Source organism: Centruroides sculpturatus, unplaced genomic scaffold (assembly GCF_000671375.1).
Source record: "Centruroides sculpturatus isolate CEXI.00-Female unplaced genomic scaffold, Cexi_2.0 scaffold42, whole genome shotgun sequence".
NCBI classification, from domain to species: domain Eukaryota; kingdom Metazoa; phylum Arthropoda; class Arachnida; order Scorpiones; family Buthidae; genus Centruroides; species Centruroides sculpturatus.
In genome coordinates, this window is record NW_019384399.1 from 375,942 (window position 1) to 403,815 (window position 27,874).

At 31.2% G+C, this 27,874-nt stretch overlaps 1 protein-coding gene across 1 annotated transcript in view; it reads right to left on the bottom strand.

Annotated features, from left to right (window-relative positions):
* Positions 1 to 6,678: 6,678 nt before the first annotated feature.
* Positions 6,679 to 27,874, bottom strand: part of LOC111618585 (activating transcription factor 7-interacting protein 1-like) — a 94,453-nt gene continuing 73,257 nt past the window's right edge. The window contains exons 12-14 of the mRNA XM_023360141.1: positions 19,825 to 20,120; positions 15,228 to 15,327; positions 6,679 to 7,072 (exon numbers count right to left, since the gene is read on the bottom strand). Of these exons, the coding sequence (XP_023215909.1) occupies positions 6,783 to 7,072; positions 15,228 to 15,327; positions 19,825 to 20,120 (686 nt within the window). The 3' untranslated portion in view covers positions 6,679 to 6,782. The remainder of the gene's footprint in view (positions 7,073 to 15,227; positions 15,328 to 19,824; positions 20,121 to 27,874) is intronic.

Here is a 27,874-nt window from a genome sequence, read left to right on the forward strand (position 1 = left end):
GTTCAAATTATCCTTTCCTCTTGTCGTACTCACATTAGTTTAGTAATTCACATCCACGCACATAAACAACAACATCCCTCACGCTGAAACACACAGTTCAAACAACGACTCGTTCGTCGCACCCAATCACCAATCTTTCAATTCACGTGCATTATAAACAACACCTTTATTTACAAGTGCCTCGACACCGCTAGGCATAAACAACATTATTCACAACTCGAACACGCTTCCCAAAATTTAACATCTGGATCCACGTCCCGTGAAGCGGTAACATCGGTCGATATGACCGATGGCTGAAGAGACTCTGGTAACAATTTACTTTTCACTTATTTTCGCCATTAAAATTTAAATTCAAATTTTTGTAATGATTCGTATTCAAATGAATTTTTGTTAATTATGTAGATAAAAATTTTTTTCACAGCAAGTGAAAAAGATTCCAAATGATTGCTTTACCAGTATTTCTCATAGAATAAATTGAATGTGCACAAAAAGCAGAAATGGATTAACATACGTAATACACATTTCAATGATAAATACAGAATGTGAATATAGTAGAATGAGATTATAATAAAAGCTACACACTGCGAATGAAAACATTAACTTGCGTAAAAAACGTAGACGTGGTAAGGGTATTTTACACACGCCACTTTTAATGTCGTTTAAAATACTCCTGTATTTAATAAAATAATAATAATAGAACTTAAATGGAATTTTTTACATAGACTTAACTGATATAACTGGACTGCGAAATTCGATGTACTGTCGTTATTAAATTAATTGTTTCTTGAGAAGAATTCCTGTGCAAGGTATAATACGTTAAGATAGGCTGGGTCAATTTTTCAAGAAAAATAGGGAAAAAAATAGGTATTTTAAAAAATTTGGCAAGAAGAACTTGGCTGTATTTCGAATGTTGGGTAGACGATAATGTTTGACCTCTGAAATCTGCCGTTCTAATAACTTTAAAATCTGGCATTTCACAACACGCCATTTTATTAGCAAAGTTTCGTTCGAGTCGTTACTTCACAAGATTTGTCAATTTCAGTCGCTACCGAGGAAGCTTGTTCGCTTCCTTAGTAGCGACTCAAAACCGCCAAAGTTTAATAGCATTAATGCCTCTTATTCACAAGCTATAACAAGGGGACAATAGGATGTCTAAGAGTTAATATCTCAGGATGAAGTAATGATCAAGAAATCAAATTTGATACGGTAGCTTCAGGCATAAGAGGAATTGATGCTATTAAACTTTGGTGGTTAACCGAACTAATCTCTAGCCGAGTGCAGTGGGACTGATTTCTTCGTAATATTAGATGTAATAAAGTCAGAAATTTTTCCAGTTCAATGAGAGTGACTGAAAAGTAAATTTTGGAAATTTCCGTGGACACCTGGTCCTAAAACGAATTAGTTAGAAAACAAATGACCGACAATCTATTAAGTTTAAATATATTTAGATTTTTACAGCTATGACGAGAAACGTTTAAAATCTACAAGAACCCTGTCGTGTCCTTTGAGGTATACTAGTGATGCGACAGAAGAGACATTTGACATTGACCAGTATCGGCACCCTCGGGATTTGGCAGCCCGTGTGCATGTATGCACTGCAGGACGGTTTCTGATTCCATCCATTAGCCATTGGTAGGGAGCTACTTGACTAAGTGGATTGTTTTAAGATTTAAAACGTAAAGAATATTTTATGTTATTTTTAGGTACGTTTCTTCACAAAACTATATTTAATTATAATTTTCTTTAAAAGTATATTCACAGAATTGAAGAATATTTTGTACCAGGTATGTACCTACGGTACATCCACCACACATTTTATTTCACCAAGTAAGTTTTTATAATTTTATTCTTATCGTGGCTAGCGATTCGGAATGCAATTGTGATATTAAGAATACATTTGGAGAAGTCTGCGGTTTTTACTGGTTAATCGAACAAAGGAATACGAATGGACCCTAGATTATCATTGACCCGCAAGTAACCGATTGCCCCTGGAATTCGGCTTGTTACATAAACACAGCTTTCCTATCATCAAATGTCACGGCAAGCCACTGATAAACACTACTTTGTTTTCAATTAAGCACGTTTAATTGAAAACAAAGTAGTGTTTATCAGTTTCAATTTTTACTTTGTATTAATTAAACACATTTAATTGAAACATTATTATGTAATATAATGAGTTTGAGTATCATAATTCTTATGTCTTTTGGGTTCATACAACACTATTAAGTACAGCACAATCTGCTATGAAGCACATAACTACCCTTCTGACAAGACTTATTCCACCAAATCTTGGTAACAGTCAAAAAAATTATTCATTAGGATATATTGAGGTAATATATTCATTATTGAATAAATAAGAATTTGTTTTCTCAAAGTTTTGCTCTCCATATTGGCAAATGTGCTTATTGATTTTTTTCTTTTTATATTAATTTAAAATGATTAAAATTAAAAAATACTTTACATTACCTAATATTTTTTTATCTGTGTCTAATAGAATAAAGTAAGAATAACTTAATAATTCATGTTGATAAGGAAAAATTATCAACTTCCATAATTCCAAAATAGGATATGCCTTTATTCCGTTTTCATTCAAACGTACTGAAAATATATTAATTTTTATTAATGTAGTTATATATGAAGTCGTGCCTGGAGAATATGATGGGTCCTTTATCTTGACCTTCTTGTGAAATGATATCATTTTTACTCCTCATAAACTTAAAACTGGAAATTATGCAGTTCTAAATGTATTTATTTGAATCCATAAAATGATTTTGGACTAATTAAATGGAGCTCTCTAACTTTGTCATTTAAAAAATAAATTTGCATTGCTGCATTTGCAATGAAGCATTTCTTCCATGGCAAATGGCTTGACTAAATGAAGATGAATGTTGGAAAATGTAATATTATTATTCAAAGATGTGAAGGACTTTTTAGACCATCTCTTATAATAAATCTGACAAGGATAAGTAAGAGTACTGCAATCAATCTATTGCCAAACATAAATAATGTTTGAAAAACTTGCTTTGTTTTGAAATGAAAAAGATTTGGGGCTTTGCAATACACGTGCAAATTATGATGATTTTGGATCTTGGATGCTTGATAACTCAAAATCTGTCCATTTTTTTGACTTTGTACCCGTGGAAACTTTTGATTGGGATCACTAGAACTACAAAAAATCAAAGATTCAGCCAAATCTATTGGAACCAATTTCCTGTAAGGTTTGTGTGAAGCCCTTTGTAAAAGTATTTTCTCTGTTTGCCAATGTGTTTCTTGCAAAATTAATACGAACTGTGTGTATAAACATATAAAAAGTAAAAGATGTAAAACTTTTGAAAAAAAGTAATTCACTATGTAAGGATATTTCTAAAAATACATTGCTAAAAAGGTCAAACTCCTGCTATGAAATTACAAACTACAGCTGAGCCTATCTCAAATCTCACAGAAACATGAAAAAAATATTTTGAAATACAGTAGTTCCTACACAGTAAACATTAATAGATTTGACTGGAAGTATGGTATTTTATTAAATGATAGCAAGTATGGTACACAGATGTATTAGGTATAAATAAAACATTTTTGACATACCTTAAAAGAAATAGTTTGTGAATAGTTTCTGTTGCCTGACTTTCTTCAACATATAGGACAAAAGCCAAACTTGTAGCCAATCAGAGAAAATCCAGCAATGATTTTCTTAACTTTCCCGGTAACATTTAAAATTTTGGTAGCACCAACTGTTAAGCTATTTTATTAAAAATTTTTTATATTTTTTTAATTATTATAAAATGGCAAAAAGTTTGTTTTTGGTTAGTTAAAATTCTCCTTCACTTTGTTACTAACTTTTTGGAATCCAGTTTTTTTTTCTAAATTATTGATAGTTTAAAGATATAGATGGTCTTGTCCATTATCAAGGCTTGTTTTATGATGTTTAAACTTTTATGAATGTCCTTATATCAAGCTAAATATATATACCACATTTACTTGCATATAGGACGAGATGTGACTTTAAAGTTCAAAATAAAGAAAATTAGATTTATTAATACAATTATAATTTTATTTCATTTAATCACAAATAAAATATCAAATGCACATAAATGCACACATTGTCTTGCAAAAATTACTGGAATTTTAAACTTTAAGGAAAAATCTTGTAAAATTGATGACATAATTTCTTCATGTGAAGCTGGGCAAATCGGGAACCTTTTTTTTTGCCAATTCTTANATATAACCTCCATGCAAAATTTCAACCAAAAAGATGAGCTTAATCTTTCTCTAGTATGGCAGGCCCTTATAAACAGCAATCTTTAAATACCAACATCTGCACACCAATGCATATGCCCGTCTCAACGAGTTCTGTTATGCGAGTATTCAGTTTTTTGTTTGAATATCCACGTTCCATTTTTCGAAGCGTTCCAACGGAATTTCTTTACCTGAAGAAGAACTATCTCTAAAGTTCAAAAACGTTTGTGAAAGGGAGATTTTATCACACAAATTACACTGGTAACAGGTTCTGAATTTAGTAAATTTCATAAATTTTCGATAAAAAGAACAGGAGTTATTAAACTTTAAAGGGGGTGAACAAAATCATGCCCCCCACACACTAACACTCATACATACAGGAAAAAAGTCCAAGATTTTTTTTGCATTTTTCAATGTTTCAAGGTCCGAGTCCAAAACTGTAAAAATCTTTGAGTATCAGTTTTTAATTGATTACCATACTTTCTCTCTGTTATGTATAACAGAGCTGGGAAAGAAAAAGAAATGTTAATTGCTACTACATACTGTATTGCAAAAGATGTTTTCAACTGCAATTTATACTATCAAAATGTAGTCACTAAGCTTTGAATTTGCAATTGGCACTTTGGTCCATAAGTTTGGGAAAAACATGGAAGATGTATTGAATTTTGGCTGAAAATGCAGGGGAAAAATTAATTTTTGAGATTGAATATACATTTGTGTTCGTCTATCAATTAACATGTAAGCAAAATACAGTCTGAGAAATATACCATTAAAATATTAACTTAATGACAAGCCATGTCATTATATTGCTGTTATTGAGAATAAACATAAATCTGAAATAGATGCCCTTAAATTACAAAGCAAGCAATAAGGGAAAGTCTGATGGAAAAGTAAGACGACGACCTTTCTTAGATAAAAATTATTAAACATAGAGAGTTTTTATTTTACTAAGTTTGTGAAATATTTTATTAATAACAAAGATCAGGACTTGTACATAGAAGCCCAGGATTATTTTGACTAATTTCATTAATGAAAAATTAAGACTATACAAAATAAATTTTGAGTCATTTTTTGCCTATTATCATCCTTTTATTCCAGTTCAGGAACCACAAAACAGCCAGCAATGTGAAGCAATACTTCCACAAATAATTAATGAACACAATCAAAAAACTTACAAAATTAAAAATGATCTCATGTTGCCGGCTGTTTTGTGGTTCCTGAACTGGAATAAAAGGATGATAATAGGCAAAAAGGACTCAAAATTTATTTTGTATAGTCTTAATTTTTCATTAATGAAATTAGTAAAGATCAGGACTGTTTAATTGTTTTACAAATTTAATTTATGATATCAAGTACACACAAAGTTAAAAAATCAAGAGTGATTTTTTGAAACTATAAAGTGAATAAGATAGATCAACATCTAGTAAATGATTCTGAAAAGAGCTGCAAGATAATTTTGACAATATTTTCATCAAATATGACTCAAAAATACAGATCAAACTTAACAAAAAAAACCTCATACTTTTTAAATTCAAATGAATTTGATATTGCTGTTAACCCTCAATTTACAAAGTAGATTGGGTCAATGTAAAATTGAAATCGTGTAAGTCGAGAATAACATTTAAAGGAAATAGAAAGATAGGTTTCAAGGTTTTTTCATTTAATATAAAATGAACAAAACTGAATTTTCATGGTATACCATCTTAACTCATTGATAAAGAAACAATTATTTCTTTCTCTTTGTTTTTGGTTAGTTAAAATTCTCCTTCACTTTGTTACTAACTTTTTGGAATCCAGTTTTTTTTTCTAAATTATTGATAGTTTAAAGATATAGATGGTCTTGTCCATTATCAAGGCTTGTTTTATGATGTTTAAACTTTTATGAATATCCTTATATCAAGCTAAATATATATACCACATTTACTTGCATATAGGACGAGATGTGACTTTAAAGTTCAAAATAAAGAAAATTAGATTTATTAATACAATTCTAATTTTATTTCATTTAATCACAAATAAAATATCAAATGCACACATTGTCCTCACTTATTGATAGTTTAAAGATATAGATGGTCTTGTCCATTATCAAGGCTTGTTTTATGATGTTTAAACTTTTATGAATGTCCTTATATCAAGCTAAATATATATTAAGATGGGTTTTATAAAAAATTATAAATGCTAATAATGAGTAAAATTGTCATTAAGTCTGACCCTACTCAAGACATGACTCATGACCCCCTCAACCTTTAACCACCAAATTTTAATAGCATCAATCTCACTAATATATAACCTCCATGCAAAATTTCAACCAAAAAGATGAGCTTAATCTTTCTCTAGTATGGCAGGCCCTTATAAACAGCAATCTTTAAATACCAACACCTGCACACCAATTCATATGCCCGTCTCAACGAGTTCTGTTATGCGAGTATTCAGTTTTTTGTNTTCTTCAGAATATTAAAAAGAAATGATTTGAAACTGATATTATATGTACTTTAATGAACTCATGACTAAATTATAATACAGACAAGATATGTACCTTAAATGAATTATTTATTAGTGACTGAGTTTCTTCCCACCAGCACAATACTGGTTGGGTCACTGAATGGTCCAAGGCGACTGTGTATGTCAACAGCTCTGACTGCAAAATGATACGTGTGTCCTTCTACAAACTGTGTCAATGTGCATGCCATTGGTAATGGTAAGGCTTTCACATCACCAACTTTCTTCCATAAATTAGTATTTGGTGGACCATTACCTTCTTGATATGCATATAACTGGTAACTAGATACTTCTGCATGGGTGTTGTTAAGAATCATATTCCAAGATAGAACAATGCCTAAAAATGAATAAAGAAATTTTATATATTATTACATATATTCTTTCTGATAAAAACTTCTACACTAATGATTCATTGAACAATCTATAACATGTAAAAAATACTTATTTTATTTTGATTATATAGATAAAATATAAAACAATATAAATATATTTCATGACCAAACAATTTCATGAAATTCTTATTTAAGAAAAATAAGATTTCTAATTTGATACCATATCTAATGTGTAAATATGTATAAAAATTACTTCATTCTTTGATAATTAAGTGCAAATAATACAAAAACACTACATATAGTTGCAAGAGAACACATTGGAAACCAGAAATAGTTGTTCTAGCAAAATTTAGCACTTTGTCTTACACACAAAAAAGTAAACCATCATATTCTTGTGATTTTTTTTTTCATAATATGGTAAATTGCTGTTATATTTTGTTGCTTTACAGATCAAAGACACATTCCAGGAATTAAACATAAAAATCTTAATCTTTTCCATGCTGTAGCAATGGCAGCATGTGGGTATCTAACATGGGGTGCTGAACAACAGTAATTAGAACAGATATTAAAGGGACCTGAGTTAGAATGTGCAAACTTACATTCAACTCTGTACCATTGTGGATGAAGAATAAAAATAAATTTTTTATATTGTATATACTGTACATTTGCATAATGTGTTTAATGAAGTCAATTTTTTTTTATTTATTTACAAAGGTAAGGGAACTCAGGTCCTCGAGGCCTTCCCTATTTGACTTTGCTATTCTGAGTAATTACTATTATTTTACATAAAAACAATACACACACACACACACAAAATAAATACTTTTAATTTAATTAAAATTAATTAATTCAAGATTAAAAACTTTTTGCCTTTCATATTTTTCTTTATTATGGTCAATATTCTTTTTTATATAATATTTTTGAAATAATATTTCTGTATCTTGACTTGTCCATAAACTAACCATTATGTAAAATTTCCTTCAAAATAGTTAGTTTGATGGGATGTGGCAACACAACACATGTATGATCTGCCAAGGGAGATGCTTCTCAGGAGGACTTTCTGTGAAAAACTGACTTCTATTTAGATGTTAGACATACAATGAAAGCCTGAAAAACTCCATGTGACCAGCTCATTGGTGTGTTGTAAACCTGTGACCAACTATCAGTGTTCAGTGGTTTCATCCATTTGGCCACTGGTGGACCTCTTTCAAAATAGTTAAGTTTACTGATACTAGACTAATTACTGATGACATTACTAAAAGGTAAAATTTAGTCTATGTTAGTTTTCTAATATTTCTCCGTTTTATATTTATTACGTTGAAAATAATTTCATTATTTTTGAAAGATCTTGCAAATTTATGTATTTTAATGCAATAATTTAGCAGCTTTTCAAATATGATAAAATTTAAGGTTGGCTTATAGTAATTAGTAACATTAATGCTCCACATTGTTAACTGGTAAAAAATATATTATTATACAATACTTTGAATAATGGAAAGAAATGAAATACATTTCCACCAAGAAAATTAACTGCAAATGTTTTGATCATTTTAAATGACCATTATTAGGCAACCAAAACTTGAATACAATAGTATAGAATGTTTAAAATTAGGAAATGAACAATATTCAAAATTAAAAACCCCAAAAAAAACAATAAAATAAAACGATTTTAAAATCAGACATATAACAGATTTCATTTGGTAGTGTTTGCTTTTATGGATCTGCTTTTTTAAGTATCTATTTAAGTTGTTTATAAGCTGTAATAACATTGATTCTCCTCAATACATCAAGGAAGCTCTTAACCTGTCCTATGTTATTCTTGAGAATTCTCAGGGGTCATGACCTCTGACCTTGACCAGTGGACCCAAGATATTTCGTTACAGTATCAGTACGTTTTTGGAACTAGATGTCGCTAGTTGCTATAATTTTTATAGCGACTAGTTTATTAATATATCTATTTTGTTTGTGAAAAATAAATAAATAATTTTGGATGATAAAATAGCCACGATTACTTTTTAAAAAATGTGTAATTTTTGTTAGGCTTAACATCAACAAAATTCAACATGGTGTCACAGACAACAAAGAAAAATTTCAACATTGGCTAGGTTAAATATGGTCTGCAATTTGTCATTAAATGTGACAGTGACATTGAGGATGAAACCTCCGGGACTGATGTCCTCACAACTTCATTATTTGAGCATGATGCCAATTACTGTAAGTGTTAAACTACTCCTAAGATTTACATCAGTAAAATATGATATCAGTTCACATATCACTTTAAGAAAATGGCTCAAACAAAATGAAATTGTAGATGATAGAGTGGACAGGAATAAATCCACTGTACCTTTGAAATGTGACACATACTATAAACAACTTCTTTATCCTCGCCTTTTCCCATGTTTGTATGGGTCAGTGTTTCCTTCTCTAATACATTTCTTCCATTTCTCCCTATCAACAGCTTCTCTCTTAAGTCCCCTCTGGTTCAAGTCTTCTTCCACCTTATCTTTGGTTTTCCCTTTTCCTTCATTACCAGTTTTCCGATATTTCCAACATAATTGTCGCTTCTTCGCTCTACATGGCCAAACTATCTCAACCTACATTCTTGCATCTTTTTGCTCAAGGAGCTCACCCTAACAGAGCCTCTAATAAAAATCATTCCTTATTTTATCCTTCCTTGACACTCCACACATCCATCTCAACAATCTCATCTCTGCCATCTTCATCTTTCTTTCTTGGGCTTTTGTTATTGCCAATGTCTCCACTCCATATAACATTGCAGGTCTAACAACTGATTTATACAATTTTCCTTTCAGATTGCAGCTAACTTTCTTGTCACATAACACACCGCTCAGCTTCCTCCAGTTCATCCATCCACATTGAATTCTATGCTGCACTTCCGAGTTCAATCCTCCTCCTATCTCAACAAATGTCCCAAGATATTTAAAACTTGGAACCAAAGGGAGCAGTACATTTTGGATTTTAATATTACACTCATCTCTACCATTCAGAGTCATATAAGCTGTTTTAGTTCTGCTAATCTTCATGCCTCTTTCTTCCAAAACTTTCCTCCAATCTTCCAGTTTATTCTCAGTCTTGGTTTGGGAAAGTTCACACAGCACAATATCATCCGCAAACAGCATACTCCATGGAGCTTCACATTTCATGTCATACATCAACACATCCATTATCAGGTCAAACAAATAAGGGCTAAGGGCTGATCCCTGATGTAAACCAACATTAACTGTAGTGCCCACACTGCTCTTAACTTGGGTCTCTGCTCCCTTGTACATTTCCTTGATGAGCCTATCATATTTCTCTGAAACATTCTTTTCCCTCAAACATCTCCATACCTTTTTTCTTGGTACCCTATCATATGCCTTTTCTAGATCTATGAACACCATGTGCAAATCTTCCTGCATTTTCTTGTGCCTTTCCATCAGCTGTTTTAGAGGAAAGATAGCATCAGTCATACTCCTTCCCAGCAAAAAGCCAAACTGTTCCTCTCCAATCTCAGATTCCTGCCTAATCCTTCTCTCTACAATTTTCTCCCAAATCTTCATAGTATGGGACAATATCTTTATACCTCTGTAATTTCCACAATTCTGTACATCTCCTTTAACTTTAAAGATCGGCACAAGAATGCTCTTCCCCCATTCATCTGGGATCTTCTCCTGCTGTCAGAGTTTCTTCATAATGTCCCAGATAATATCAATTCCCTCCTTTCCCAAATCTCTCCAAGCCTCAACCGGAATCCGATCAGTGCCTACTGCTTTCCCCATCTTCATTTTCCTAAGCACACTTTCTACTTCTCTGCTAATATCTTGCACCACATCTTCATTTGCCTTTCCATTCTTGTATAAAGTTCTGGGGTTTTCTTCATTCAATAAATTCCTAAACTATACTTTCCATCTTTCCTTGACCCTTTCGTAAATTTGTAATACCACTCCTTTATCATCTATAATCAGTTTAATAGAGATAAAATCTTTTGATGCCTTATCTCTTGCTTTGGCAATTCTCATCAACTGCCTTTCACCACCTTTCCTTTCAAAAACTTTATAAGCCTCTTCTAAAGCCTTTACTTTTGCTAATAGCCACCGCTTTTTTAGTCATTTTATTTGCCAAATGGTAAGTTTCTTTATCTTCAGGCCTTCTCATCAAATCCCATCTTCTTTTTTTGCCTCTTTCTTTTGTTTAACTGTGGATTGTACAGTACCTCAGCATTCCACCACCAAAGTTTCTTTTCTTCTGGCGATCTCTTCCCTGAAGTTTTTCCCAAAACCTCTTCTCCAACTTTCAAAATGCAATTACTATTCAGCCACTACCATGTTTGCACATCATTTGGAAACTGGATTTCTTTTAACACTTTTACCTTAAACTCTTTCCTTAATTATTCCTCTTTCAATCTCCACCATTTGATCCTTTGTTCAATCTGGCTAACACAATTCTTACAATGGCCCATAAGACAGTCACAATCCACCAGGAGGACTATGTTTGTATGGAACCAAGTCCGAGCGTTATTTTTATTTTACTTTTATTATATTTTGTTTGGGGCTTATGTTTAGTTAGGACGAAGGTTTCCTCACCCATCACCTTAGAAAGTTAAAAAGAGAAGATAAAACCAACTCACCGATGAAAAAAAGAAAGCACCATAGCTAGCAACTGCACTCACGTGCACGCCCGAGCGGCAGATAGTAAGCCCGCACTGAAAGGGGGGGGAACACCCCACAGACTTTTAGGAGACTTGTTAAACCTTAAAGGAAACATCCCGATAATTGTTCACGAAAAGACTGTAAAAGATTAACAAAGTATTGTCAGGAATTAAGCTACCAGATAAACAAGAAAAAAGTGAATGTTACGTATAAGTATGTAAATGAGGGGAGTGTCTCACTTAGAAACTGTGACGTCACCTCAGACTATAAATAGCGTAGCTCAAGTGAAGAAAGCAGAGGTGAGCTCCTGAAAGGAATAAGCATAGTCTGCTGGTAGCAGTGAACGAGGTGTCCAGTAGGAAAGAGTCCGAAGTGATTGCAGTTTCGATTTGAGGATCGAGGAATAGGAAAAGTCTTGAGTTGGAGAAAAGGTTTCTAGTATAATTGAGGTGACGGTTAGGATTTGTAGTTGTAAGAATTTCTGTACCTTAAGTTAAGGATTGATATTTGTCGGAATTCCAAGGGGAATAGTTCTAAGTTAGAATAAGATTGTGATTTTGTCGGGTTGATTTTGTTTGGATTTTATTTGATTGAATAAATTTGTTGTTTGTTATAAATATTGTAAATAGTTATTCCTAGATCTTTATTAAATACTTTTATTGATTTTTGACTAACTTGTCTCTAATTTATTTCGGTGCACACGAAAGTCCAGGCCTGGCAAACTAACAAACGCGAACCCGCGTAAAGTACCTGTTAGGTACTGACTCTTTCCGGAACGAAAATCGTTGTAGAGCAATAAGTTAAAAATAGTACTTTACATGTTGTGCACCAATACTTTCTCCATTTAACACCTTACTGTTTCTCATTCTCTCAGATGTCTCCTATGACACAGGAAAAAATCAATCTGGCTGGATCTACCTCCACTCATGTATGTAACCAGTTGATCCGCTTTATTCTCAAAGTAGCTGCTAACTAGCACAAGGTCAAAAACCACAGCATGATTGACTAGTCTTTCTCCCTCTCCATTCCTTTCTCCCACACTCCACCTCCCAAGAACTCTTCTTTCCACATTCTTCCTCTTCCCAACATGACCATTTAAATTGCCCCATAGACTAATCTGTCATTCATAGGAACACACATTATAACTTGGTCAAGATCTGTCCAAAAGTTTGTCTTTTCATCTTCTCCACTACCTGGCTGAGGAGCATACACACAATCGTAATGAAAATTCCATCAATGTCCAACTTAACACTCATAATTCTATCACACCTTCGTTTAACCTCACAGACACTGTCTTTTAGAACTTTATCCATTACACAATACCAACTCCATTCCTTCCTCCCTTATTCGCTCCACTCACAGATGGCTTTCACCCTTCACCAAGTTCTTTAGATTTATTTCCTTTCCATCTTGTCTCTTGCAGGCACAAAATGTTCACTCTCCTTCTTTGCATAAGATCCACCAACTCTCTACTCTTCCCATTCAATGTTCCAATGTTTAAAGTACCTATTCTTATACTTGTCTTCTTCCTCTTCTCTTTCTGGACTAACTTCTTTATCTGAATCCATTGTTGGTTCGGTAGCCCCAGCTCATTTGACATAGTTTTTCGGCGACATGACTGTGCATCGCTTCAGGAGACATCCTAACACAGTTATAGCTTACTTCCATGTAGTTTTGGCATAGGTTTTATGGCCGGATGCCCTTCCCAATGCTAATTCTATTTGTTCTAAAGAGGCTAAATAAATAAATATATATATGTTACCGGTAAAGCTCGAAAGTCGTTAATGTGTACATTACCTAGCTAATCTGCAGATTAACTAGGGTGACCGTTAAAGTTGCTAAAATTGTTCTGTTTCTCAAATTACCTAGGTAAAGTGCAGATTATCTAGGTAATCTGCAAATTACCTACTAGGCACTCGGTAAAGTGAAAATAAGATCTTTGCTGGAACAACAGCAACGTTTCTGTACGCTTAAATTAACATAATGTTCTTTATTTAATTTTCGATATCTAAAGAATCAAGTTAATACAATCAAACAATCAACAAATTAGTTGATAGAATCAATCATCAACCAATTAAAAAACATACAAAAAATCAAACGGTTTAAAATATTAATACAATTAGGGAAATTATTATATAGATAACCATCTATGGAATTTCGGGACTTTGAGTATCTATCTGAACTGGGAGACCAAGATGACTTCAACGATACACTACTTTTGGACCGGAGACGAAAAATAATAAAGTTATCATACTTTTTCTGGTGATCGCATGATATAATTGTGCAGTTAATGTTACCTATGGTGAGTAAAATGGTGGCTCGTCAGCAAACAGAAGAAAGGAAACAGTGGTAATTTATTAGACTAGGTAATTTAGACATAGGTTATTAGACATGGTAATTTATTAGACTTAGGTTAGGTCAAAACGTGCGTCCCCACTGTTTCCTTTCTTCTCTTTGCTGTAATCAGAGACGAGCTGCCATTTACTCACCATAGGTAACATTAACTGCACAATTATATCACGCAATCACCAGAAAAAGTATGACAACTTTATTATTTTTCGTCTCCGGTTCAAAAGTAGGGTATCGTTGAAGTCATCTCGGTCCCCTCAGTTCAGATATATACTAAAAGTCCCAAAATTCCATAGATGGTTATCTATATAATAATTTCCCTAATTGTATTAATATTTTAAACCGTTTGATTTTTTGTATGTTTTTTAATTGGTTGATGATTGATTCTATCAACTAATTTGTTGATTGTTTGATTGTATTAACTTGATTCTTTAGATATCGAAAATTAAATAAAGAACATTATGTTAATTTAAGCATACAGAAAAGTTGCTGTTGTTCCAGCAAAGATCTTATTTTCACTTTACCGAGTGCCTAGTAAGTAATTTGCAGATTACCTAGGTAATCTGCACATTACCTAGGTAATTTGAGAAATAGAACAATTTTAGCAACTTTAACGGATCACCCTAGTTAATCTGCAGATTACCTAGGTAATGTACATATTAACGACTTTCGAGCTTTACCGGTAACATATATATTTTTTATACTATAAACAATTAAAGAGGTATATTGGAAATACAGAAGGCATTGCAGTTAGTAACTACACAGATACTTTACAAAGGATAATTACTAAACTTCACCTTTCCTCTGGGGATGTGTAATGAAAACACTAAAACCAAGAACAAGACCATGCATTACCACTATAGGACACAAAAATATTTAAATAAATACATATCTTGTTAAAATACACTTTTAGAATGATTCTTTTATCAGTAATACTTTGTAATAAATGCTGTTATAAAAAATTAAGTAATGAATATTTTGGGTTTTAAAATCTGATTGTTCAGTTCAATTACTCAATTACAATTCTTTAATTTAAAAAAAAAAAAAAAAAAACTTTTCTTAAGCATAGTTTGTGTTTCTAAACATTAATGGCAATAAAAATATTTGATATTTAACAATAATTTTGTGAATTATATATATATTGTATAAAAATTCTACTCACCACTTGAAACTCTAGAGATTTTTAGTGCTGGTTTTGGAGGAAGTGCTTTGAAATGTTGATATTCAGGATTAGGTGAATGGGAAGGAAGAGGTGCAGGATGCTAGAATATAAAATTTTTTTTACATATTTTAAAAATAAGTAAAAATAAATTCAGAATTATGTAATACAAAATAATATGAAAAAGATATGATAAAAAAATCATTAAAATATAAATTACAGAAATTAAAAATATCCATCTCACACATTTATTGATATAAACTAATATTAAAAAGTACCAATTCTATTCAAAAACGTAAATTATAGCCTAATATTCAATTAACCAAAAATCACATTATTTATATATATAATTAATATTTATAATCTAATTTTTAGGTCAGAAGGCTTTTACTTTTGCCTAGTATGATGATTTGATTCTAAACCTATTCCAGATCACTCTTTTCTTCTAGAAATTTCTAAATTAAATTATTCAATGACAATTAATATTTAATTATTAACCTTCTGTTAGTCGCATGGGTCTGACAGACCCGACGCGATTTTTAGTCAAAAGTTTTTACTATTAAATATTTTTTGAAAAATTTGAAAAAATTAATATTCCTCAAACTTTTTCATTAGATTAACATGCTGTTAAAATTTTTTGCATAGCAACGCTCATTTTTTAGAAAAAAAATGCTTTACGAGTCGCATGGGTATGACAGACCCATGCGACTCACGGAGGGGGTAAAAAAACGTCAATTAATTTGTCGCCGTTGCCGATAGCGAGTGTCGCAATAACTTTATCGCGCTGAAGTTGTCGCGCGGTGTCTATTATACTTTATAATATCGTTATTTATTTATATATTTATATTTTTGTTTTTTTTTTNCATTATGTGATTTTGTTATTCAATCATTTCAAAAGAGCTATCTCAATATCATTATAGGGTACATTTCTGAAGTTGTTTCCAATCTGTTCTCTGTTACACCAAATTGTGTTCACAGCTTTAAATAAACAAAATTTCTTTCAAACCTAAATGTTTCTTTCCACCTTCAATCTCTATAATAATGTAAAATTTTGTATCCATGTCAATAGTCATTTGTTATCTTTTCTCAATTATCTTGCACAGTGTCATCATCTTTTATTAAAACAAGTCAGTCAAGTTTTTATTTTCTATTAGGAGAAAAAATAATGTCTGTTATAACTGAATATATGATATAACAGAATCAATTTACATACAAAAACAAGCATTTAGCCAGATCCAGAAAACAATACATCCTTTTATCAACCAATTGTTTTGTCATATTAAAAACAAATGTTTAATTATTTTCAAATAAATTACTAATTATGTAAAAGTTTATATGTTAAATGTTTACTTCAATACGTAGACAAGCATTATACAAGAAATCCTCATTAATTCAAAACTCAAGGGACAAAATAATCATGACATCAAATTACAGTGTTTCAAATTATCCAAGAGTTACATATTTCTGTACAATATGCCAAATGCTACATAACTGACATAATTTATTATGCAAATGGAATGTAGCTATATATATACAGAATGTTATTTTCATTAATTAATAATTACAAATAATAATATTAATAAAATGTAGGTAAATAGTACCTGTCCAGTGAGAACCTCACAGATTGCCAGATAGGTTTTATAAAAAGGAAAGCAAATTCCTCAAAATGTAGTCCAAATTATTTTTAAAACAGACCAAAAATAGTAAGTTGCCCAAATGTAGTAGCCTAGAGCCCTACAAATATCTCAATCTGCTACTCACAACCCAATCTTGTGATCACAAAAATCAGCCTTACTTTATGAGATACGAGAAAAAAAAGGGTGAAGTCTATGTGTAAGGTGACACCCGAAAATATGTTAGAAGCAAAACCATATTGACTTGATCAGAGTTGTTCTTAGTCTATTGTTATCTTGTATAATAGAGGAATTTTGATCTAAATCAGTGTTTCTCAACGGGAGCGATATCGCCCCCATGTGGGCATTTTTCCATGTTGAGGGGGTGATTAGTAACAATTTATATTTTGGGGGCAAAAAAAATTTTCTGGGTAAAACATTATATTAAGAATAACTAGATATTTTATTCGTTATATTGTACAATAATTAAACAAATAACATTATACTAGTCAATAGTCTATTCAATGCAGTACGAATTTGGCGTTAGCCTTGGTCCTGGGCCTCGGAATTTTGAAGTGAAGGGAGCGATACTACGTAACTGTTTTATTGAAGGGGGCAACGATTCGTTAGAGGTTGAGAAACACTGATCTAAATAAACGAATTAACATATGTGTATCACAATTCAGACAGAATTTTCACTTTGAATTTCAAAGCAGCTATATTTCGAACTAACCAAATTCCTTAACATGTAAAACTCTATGGGATGTGAGTTTCTATCTGACTATCTGAGTTTGAGTTAATGAGGATCTCCTATATATCCAACAAAAGTATTTGGTTATTAGTTAGATTTTATCTGTTGCTGATTTTTTTAGATTTTATTTTACAGAAAATTCTTTATATTATAACATAATGTTTCTCAGTTATACAGTATATTGAATTTACTTGAATAAGCCAAGCACTCTTCTTCCTCTTGAAAAAAAGTTGTGTATACAGTTTATTCAAAACAAATTTAGCAATGCAAATCAAATAGTCTACAGTACTTCTTGTTACTAATCATATTGCTTACTTTGCTAGTGATAAATTTTGCTTACCAACTAGATGGCATTGCTTAATAGACTACAGAATTATTCAGGAATTCTTCAAATATCTTATTTATAAAGTAAAGTTTAAATTTATTTTTTTTTAAATAAAAATGGATGGCAACATTGTAAACTATTTTTCAGTTAAAAAAAAAAAAACACTTGATGTTACTGTATTGATGCTACTGGAATGAAATGTTTAATAATACAAATAGATCTTGAAAACATTTTCGTTTGGTTCCCAAGCTTATTCAAGTATATACAATTAGAACAAAACTAAACTCTTTGGAGCAATTTTGAATTCAATTAAAATAAATTAGTATTATGACAAAATTTTATAACAGATTTTAAAGAAATTAAACAACATTACACTTTTAAAAACTTAGCCAAGACAAAGATGAGCAGAGATTATACCATTTTCCCTTTATTTTATTTCTTTATTTTTACAGAATTCTAACAAATTTTTATCTCTCTATAATGTTATGGTTTGTTCAATTGTATGGATTGAAAAAAATTTTGCTTTCTAATAATGTTATTGCACTATTGAAAGGCAATATAAAAAACACCAGCATTGATTTGATTAACTTTCCTGGCAAACAATGCTTAAAACTGCATTGGCAGCATCTGTTATGATGCTTTATTAACATTTTTTTTAGATAATTCATTATTATAAAATGGCAAAAAGCTTCATTTTGAAGGTAGGAATGAGTTTTATAAAAAATTGTAAATGCTAATAACAAGTAAAATCATCAATTAGACCAATGGTTCCCAATTAGTGGTACGCGTACCCCTGGGGGTACGCAAAATTGCATGAAGGGGTATGCACGGCAATCTAAAATCGGTCAATTTAAAATTTAAATGCATGAGATGAAGCAATCAAAACAATAATGGGTGGACCATCAAAAATTCGGCAATTTACAACATGATGTCAAATGCACAAATTCATTTATTTATAACTAAAAATATTCTTGAAATTTCATCAAAAAAATGCATTTGTGACAATACCTAAATGAAATTCTTACGCAAGAAACAAAAATTGTACAATTAACACAATTTGTTTTCGCCAAATTAATTTTGAAAATTTTTGTCGCTGTTATTTCTCGCGCACGACAACGTGACTTCTTGCAGAGTATAATGAAACTTCACTGAGTTTAATAATCAGTTGCGACATCTCGCTTTTAAATCGGGCTAGAATTTATGATGTCAGCAAAGCACCAATAAAATATTTACTACCATTTTGCACAACATACAACTTCAAGAGCGGATTTTCGGCCATGACAAACACGAAAACTAAACATCGTCACAGACTTCAACTCGAAGATGACTTGAGACTGAAGCTGACCAAAAAGCAACCAGATTTTACAAAGTTGTGCAAAGAAAATCGTGCACATTTGTCACATTAAAATTAAATAACATTATGTTATTTTCATTATTATTAGAATTGTATTTTAAAGGTAATAAATGCAAAAAAAAAACTTATTCTATTTATCATTAGCTGTCTACCCACAGCTTCGCCCCATTATATTGAATTTTCTCATGGGAATAAGATATTTTCTCGTAGTAAAATGTAGCCTATGTCCATCTCCAACATGTAAGCTATCTCTGTGCCAAATTTTATTAAAACCTGTTTAGCAGTTTAGACGTGAAAAGGTAACAGACAGACAGCCAGAATTGCCTTCGAATTTATAATATTAGTATGGATTAATATGAATTTCTGCTATAAGGGGTACGCAAGTTCTAGCTCTTTCTTGAAGTGGTACGTAGGAAAAACTAATTGGGAACCACTGAATTAGACTAATCATACTTGAGATGACACACAACCCATCTATCTCTCAACCTTTGACCTCTGTTTTATATAACAGCCAAGAAAATAATTAAATAAAAATAAAATATGTAAAATTTACTTACTTTTGCTACACAAGAGATCATAACTGTGCTCGAACTACCGGCATTTGTTTGTTGCTTTGTGATGACTTGAGTAGATTTAGTTGGTGTTAACTGATTCATTTCTGTAGGTGTGGTCACAGTATTACCAGAACTTAATGTACTCGTGTTCATTGGTACACTTGATACTACTACTGTTTGTAATGGTCTCTGAGAAATTGTTGAATTTGCTACAGAACTTCTTGGAACAGGAACAACACTAATAGCTGGAGCAATTGAGGTAGAAACTGTCTGCTGCATTGGAAATCTATTTGTTGGGGCTAAAAATAATTAAAAATTAATTATGTTGTTATTCTTTTTCATAGAAAAATAAAAATACTTTATTATATCATTCCAGTAATATTAAAAATATTTAAAATAAAAGAGCTCTGAGATTATGTAATATTAATAAAATTTCATTCACATTGTAAATGTTGTTTCAGTAATGTAAAACAGAATGTACTGTGTGATGAACATATGATATTAGTTTACATTAATATTAATTTATTTCACATATATATTTTTAAATTCCCATATTACATGTTATGTTTAAATCTGCAATTTTTATAATCATTCTTAAATTACTAACAATATGAGTAAAGTAGTGATTTTAAAAAGATATATAGATATGGATATGCACTATATATATAAAAATGGACATGTTTGTCTCTATATTTCACTCTGTAGCCAAAACTACACATCGTACATGAATGGTGTTTGTGTGTGGTAGTAGCCCCAAGTCTCCCATTGTGCACTATGATGGTTTCATCTCGATAGCTATAAGGGTGCAGGAGATATGTGCTTGAAAGTGATTGACTTCTAAAATGTGTAACAATGGAAGTGTTAAGAATGAAATTGTTAACAATGGAAGTGTTAAGATAAGGCGGCGTGCAAGATTTACAGGCACAGATGCGTTTTTTTTTGCGGGAAATTGAACATATTTTTAGACTCATGTAAAAATTCTCTAATTAGTCTGGAAACGGGGCATTTAATTCTTGCATTCTGTGAAAACAGGTAAGATTGGCTGTAATGTAATCTTAATCTTAAATGTTTTGGAATAGATTTGTTATGTGTGAGTATTGTTATGTGCAAGGATTGTTGTGTGTGAGTAGTGGGGATGGCTTTTGGAGATGTGTGATGCACATTCTTTAGTTGATTTTTTATAAATAAAAGTGTACAAATAACAGAAAAAAGTAAAAATATACAAAACAATGCCAAAAAGTAAGAAAGAATTTTTGCGGTCTCAAATCATATCTCAAAGGCAAAAGATGGCAGGGAGAAATGAAACCACGGAAGAAAGAGAAGTACATCTAACATTGCTACGAGAAAATTATCAACAAGACAGAAATAATCAGGCAGAAGAGCAACTTGAAAATTATAGGGAAACACATCGAATCAGAGAAAGATTTTGTAGAGGAAGAGAAACAGTCTTTTACATATATATAAACTATATTACATATAAATGCACAAAGAAATAAAAACCCAGCGAAGTGGATACTTGCAGCTAGTATTAAATAAATTTAAACACACATTCAATTAATACCATAATTTACAAAGATTTATTTAAAAAAATACTTTTGCTAATTTTTCATTCTAGTTAAAAAAAATAATGAAAATGCTCACTATGTGTAGCTCATTAAAATGTTCTGGTTTAAATTGTATTTTATGTTAAATTTAATTTTTTTTTTCTAAAACCTTTCAATGAGGAAAGTTTTTGTTAGATACAATTAAGCAAAATGGCAAAATAACCAAATTATAATTAATATATGAACTAAAATCATTTTAAACATGATTTTAATGGCCTGTTTTTTATTACAAGATTTTTATTACAAGATTTTTTATTACAAGATTAAAGGAATAAAGATAAAATTTAGTCATATATTAAAACTTGTGTGTTTTGTATTTCAAAATGTATTTGTCATATTTGAAATGTTATAAAAAATAAATTATATTACTTATCAAATACTTTAGATGAATCAGAAATGAACCATTCTTTTACTGTAAAAATGTATAATTATTTAACAAATACTATTTGTTTTGGATAAGAAAGTCATTCTCAAATGCTTTACTGAAGCAGAAAAATCACAAAATAAACTAGATATTCAATAATTTTCAATAAGAGATCATTACAAATCATTAAATATCTAAACAAATTACTGAATATTTTTCAAATTTCATTATTTTTAAACTAAAAAGCAGGGCTGTGGAGTCGGAGTCGTGGAGTTTTGATATTTTATCAGGAGTTGGAGTCGTCAAAAAATCCGCCAACTCCGACTCCTTTTTACTTCCCAACTTCTTATGTATATAAAATGGAAAAGTATTGGAATTGTGTCAAATTTGACCCTCCAGGTCTTTTTTTGCAAATCTACACACGTTTGGAGACCTCTCGAACCCCTCAAAAAGTCAATAAAAATTCAGAGGAAAAATTTGTGTGCGTGTATGTGTTGGCGTCTAATTTGTTTAACTTCTTTATTTTCTGTTCTGAAATATTAATTAAACAATATCTCAGAATGGGTAAAGTTTAAGAAACGAAATGTGGCTTGCGTATAAAGGGGCATTAATACTGTTAAATTTTGGTTCTTAATTAAAGGTTGACAGAGTGAAGACATAAAAGTGGTCATGTGTCATATCTCTTAATAAATATTTTACTCATTATTAGTGTTCAAAATAAAAAAAAAAAAATTTGTCTCTACCCTCAAAGTAAACTTTTTTGTCATTTTATAATAGTACAGTAAAACCCATTAAGATGTTCTTGCCTAAGATGTTAGAACGTATATGGGGACATGATTTAGCTCAACCACTTTGACACTTAATAATTAACTCCTGTGTTAAACCATCTGACTCTGATTCCAACCACTCTGACCACAGAAATTATTAGGCTTCAAACGGGGTGAACAAAATCATGCCCCACATATACAGTCTAACATCCACACATATAGAAAAAACCTCAAATCTTTTGCATATCTCGAAATTTCAAGATGTTCTGAGTCCAAAAATGTAAAAATTTGGAAAGGGTCATTTTTTGACTGAGCACTACTGTCAGGGTAAAATCGGCCGACATACGATTTCCCGCACTTTTCCGTATTTTCAAACAAACGACGGTTGTCACCATGGGAACGCCAATCAGACAACTTTTGGAAACTTGACCGTGAATTGGCTGGAAGACATCGTACCATCAGTGGACGTCTTGTAGTGCTACTAAGCGCTGATTGGTGGAATTCCATTTCTCTCAATCCGTATAAAAGGATTGAGTTTAGGCGGGAAGTTTAGTTCACCTAGGACACATTAAGGGAACTCATGTTCATTCTAACTTTGCCTAAGCTGGCCTAGAAGATTGTTTCGCCTCGCTGTGCGGTAACTAACGTTGGAAGAAGTTCGTCACAAGGTGTCTTTTTGACAGACCTGTTGTCGTGGATTAAAAGTATTTGAACTTTGTTACACCTGACATTTTGTAATTGTTGTTTGTGAGCTTTTGTAACAGTACATACATTTTACTTGTAATATAAACGTTTTTGTGAAAATTCAGAAACGTATATTTGTTGTGAGTTTGACTACTACACTTTTCCTCTGTTATATATAACAGCCGGAAAAGTAAAAGTTAACGAATACATATTTATGTATTACTTAGAAGAGTCTTTTAGCTTTGGAATAAAAAGTTTGTACATTCTATCTTTATTAGAATTCTATTTATTGAATCTTTTATTCTGAGGTCACGTGATGACATCAGAATTTCCAGGTCTCTTTCAGTAACAAGTCCGCCCCTGGTCAGAGTCGGTAGATTTTTACGAAACTCCACAGCCCTGCTAAAAAGTGAAGGTAAAACAATCCATTCTTCAAGCATAAGTTTTCTTAAGTATTGAAGAAAGTAAAGAAGAAAGAAAGTATCAGAAAGATGACATCTTTAATGGAACACATTTATGCAAACATTTAAAACTGTAAGACTGAAGACAAGATTAAAGAGAGGAAATCTTTTACAATCTTTCAAAATTGTAGGCAATGTTAAAGGAAAAATAGCAAATGGTAAATTGTATGTTATCACTTCTTTTTTGAAATTTTTCCAAAATTAACAATTTTTCTTTTCATATAAATTGTTATAATTTTGTTTGCCCAATTTAAAATAAAAAAATTAATTAAATCATCCTGCAATCTGCAATAATTTTAGCTATGGACAACAGAAAATACAGCAACTTAAGAAGCATACTATTCCAGAAGTAATAAAAGCTTGTAAATGAATCCTAAATAATGTAAATAAAACAATAATACAGTAGAGCATCGATTATCCGACCCCGATGTGATGGTTAATTGACCGTTCTAGTCAGCAAATTCAAATGTCCGCTAGTGATGTGGTGCTACAATGTTTGGCTATGTCTTGGCTACTTTAATAGTATTTTTACGTGTTTTAGCTGGCAACATGGCTCGACCATGAAAGGGAGCCAGTATTTAAACGAGGCTTAATTTTCTAATTTTTAACGATACAACAGCGACGATTATTATTTAAAAAAATTTTTGTTAAGCTTAACACCGATGAAAATTCAACACGAAGTAGGTTAATAGCGATATACTAATATACTAATATACTATATTAATAATTATTTTTTCATATTTTTCGGTTATCCGTGTTTTCAGTTATCTGATCAACCCCAGTCCCCAATTGAGTCAGATAATCGATGCTCTACTGTAGTAAAAAAGAAAAAAAAAAAAAAAAAAAAGGTAAAGGGCATGAATGCGTTTCATGCAATCTTGTGACAAAAAAAAAAAAAAAAAAAAAAAAAAAAAACATTTTTTCTTATAATTTATGTCTTGCTTGTTAGTTCATATCTTAATGGGCTGAATTTTAGGTGATACTCAATTAAAATTGAGGTACACTCAACTCAGCAGTATGTAAATAAAAAAACACAACACCTTAATTTGCTGAGAAAATTTAATGAAAAAGCAAACATTTTCAGCCAAATCTGTTGGCTATCATCAGGCTAAGATATTCGAATATAAATAAAATTGAACAAAAATTTAAATACAGTAGAGCGTTGTTTATCCGAAAGCCAGTTATCCGAAACTTCGAGTAACCGAAAGCATTCCAGTTGGTAAATTTAAATTTTCGCTAGTGCTGTGGCACTGCAATCTTTGGTTATATCTTGGGCTACTCCAATTTTTTTTCATATGTGGTGTTTTGTTGGTGTGTGTGTGTGTTTTTTTTGTTGGTGTGTTTGTTTTAGCTGGCAGCACTGGCACTTTTATGTGGTGTTTTTCTGAGAACTGTGTGTCATGCTAAATCGAACATTTTTGATACTAGATCAACTTCTAAAGTATAATTTTTTTTGTTTTTATATTTTTCAATATATTTATTTTGTTTGTAAAAAATAAAAAAAAAATTTTTAACAATAGCCATGATTATTATTTTAAAAAGTTTACATTAGGCCTAACATAGACGAAAATTCAAAACAAAGCGACATGCAATGGAGAAAAATTTCAATATGGCATAGGTTAATATATTTTTTCATACATAATTGGTTATCCAAAAAACAAGTTATCCGAACAACCTCAGTCCCCAATTGATTTGGATAAACGATGCTCTACTGTACAAATAAAAATAACAAATGACATATATATATATATATATGTGTGTTACTATGAAAGACCGAAATTAGAGAATGTCAACACATACAAAATACGTCGGTGAAAGTCCAAATATTTGGTTATAGTATTATACATTCGAACAATCGCCGGTGTATGTCAACAAGCACAGATAAGCTTTGGCGGAAGTCGAAACAACACCCGAGAAGCCAATGTCGACAGAGAGGCGACAGTCTATCGCCAAATCCTTTGTGGGTAGCCGAAGATAAGACAAGGTCTTTTGATCCCGTGAGATGGGATCGGTTTGTCGTGTTGAGTGGCAGAGGATGAGGGGGGTCGTCGGTAAGGCGTCGGCGATATCTGAATAAAAGACACCATTAACAGATCAGTTCATAATCACGTAATAACATGATCAGTTCGTAATTTGTTACTTTTCATAGATGAGATTTCTTATTAACTTATGTACTTATTGATTTATTCTATTTTATCATCTATACTTTTTCTTTATGTATTTATTTGTATGTATGTATATTTAATATCTATCATTTGTGTAAGTGTAAAACATTTCTCTGAGTACTGTAAACTAAACGTGTATAACTGGTAATGCACGAAAGCGGGGCCGGTCTGTACTTTGTTTGTACAAATAAAAATGATGATGATGATGATGAGATTTCTTCTCAAGAAATATCGCTGAGAGAAGCAGCTGCAGCTAATTTGAAAAGTGGAGGGCAAGGCTATACATGCTGTCATTGCAAAAAGAAGTGTTCCACAAATAAATGCAGTTGTAAAAGCAAGGGACTCTTGTGCAATTCAAAGTGCCATAACAGTTTAAGTTGTTGCAATAAATAAGATTGTATAACGTTAATCACATAATTTATGTGTAAGTTTATTATTGTATTATTTTCTTTGATGATTAAGAATGTACTGTTCATTTTAGGTTCAACAGTTTATTTAAATGTGCCGTTACTTAAGCTTTTTCCTATTTTGACATATTAAAAAGTTGCATTTTTGTCTTAACGTAATAAAAATATTTTTATTCAACATTCACCACCATCAGTACATGCTGAATGTCGACATTTGCCAGTGTAAGTAAGAAATAATGATATTTAGCAAATATTTCGTACATACACAAAACGACTGTGTGAATGCTGACATTCACCGGAGAATGTTGACATTCGCCAGNATTTTTCATACATAATCGGTTATCTGAAAAATAAGTTATCCGAACAACCCCAGTCCCCAATTGATTCAGATAAATGATGCTCTACTGTATATGCTTTCAATTGCATAATTTTAAAGCTTCAATAAAATTCTATATTATACAAAATTCAATAAAATGCAAGAATATGCAAAAATACTAAAATCAAGGCATTAAATTAAGAGCTCTCTAATTGTTTGATTAAGTATTTCCAGGCCGAAGGCAACCCTTCTGAATCTCTAGAATAAATGCATGCATCATGCAACCTGCTCTTATATATTTGAATTTTTTTGGTGCAAATCGCCAATGTCGGTGAATATACTGGTTTAATAATACTTGCTTCGTCCCATTTGATGAAAATGTTTGCTTTTTCATTAAATTTTCTCAGCAAATTAAGGTGTTGTGGTTTTTTGATACTCAATTATTATTCAAAAATACTGTTGAATTCAGTTTAATAAATATTCTGTATCTAGATACCAAAAATAAATAAATAAATAAATGTAATCAATGTTTACAGAGTATCAATGTTGTCTCTGCACATGTATGAAATTACTTATGCTTACTTGGTAATAAATGATTATTATATTGAATGTTTGATTTTGTCAAGACAAGACAAGATCTATTTAATATATTTCATTTAATGTATAGTATTATTTTAAGCACAAAACTATTATTAGTCATTCTGAAAATTTCATTCATTTGGAATTTGATCTGTATTATTCTACTATTGGTAGATGTTTATTCAAATACAATAGGATCATAAAAACTCAATGAACATCCTTTATAAGCAGCACAAAACTTTTACTCATTAATGTTTTTGACCACTTTTTAATGACCTTCAGGTAACATAGAAAGAAAAAAAAAATAGAACATAATATACTGTATTTACTCGCATATAAGACGAGGTTTTTATCCATTTTTCACTACTTCAATAACCTAGGACGTCCTATATGCGCAAGCAAAGAATTCTTTTCGTTTTTGTATAATTTTTGTAAACTGTGTATTTGCATTTTTTACCAGATTCTCACCTTATAATGTTAAAAATAAAAAGTATTTTATCTGGGTCATTTCAATCGTTCTTGTGTATTGTCAGAAGTAAAGACGAATAACAATAGGAAAATCAAAGCTTTTGAATTAAATTCCAAAATTACACAGGAGCCCAATATAAGTTTTAATTCATTCCTACATAAAAACAGATGATTATTTGGAAATCAGAATTTGAAGAAACTCATAAGTGTAATCAACAAAGAGTGAATTTGACTGTTA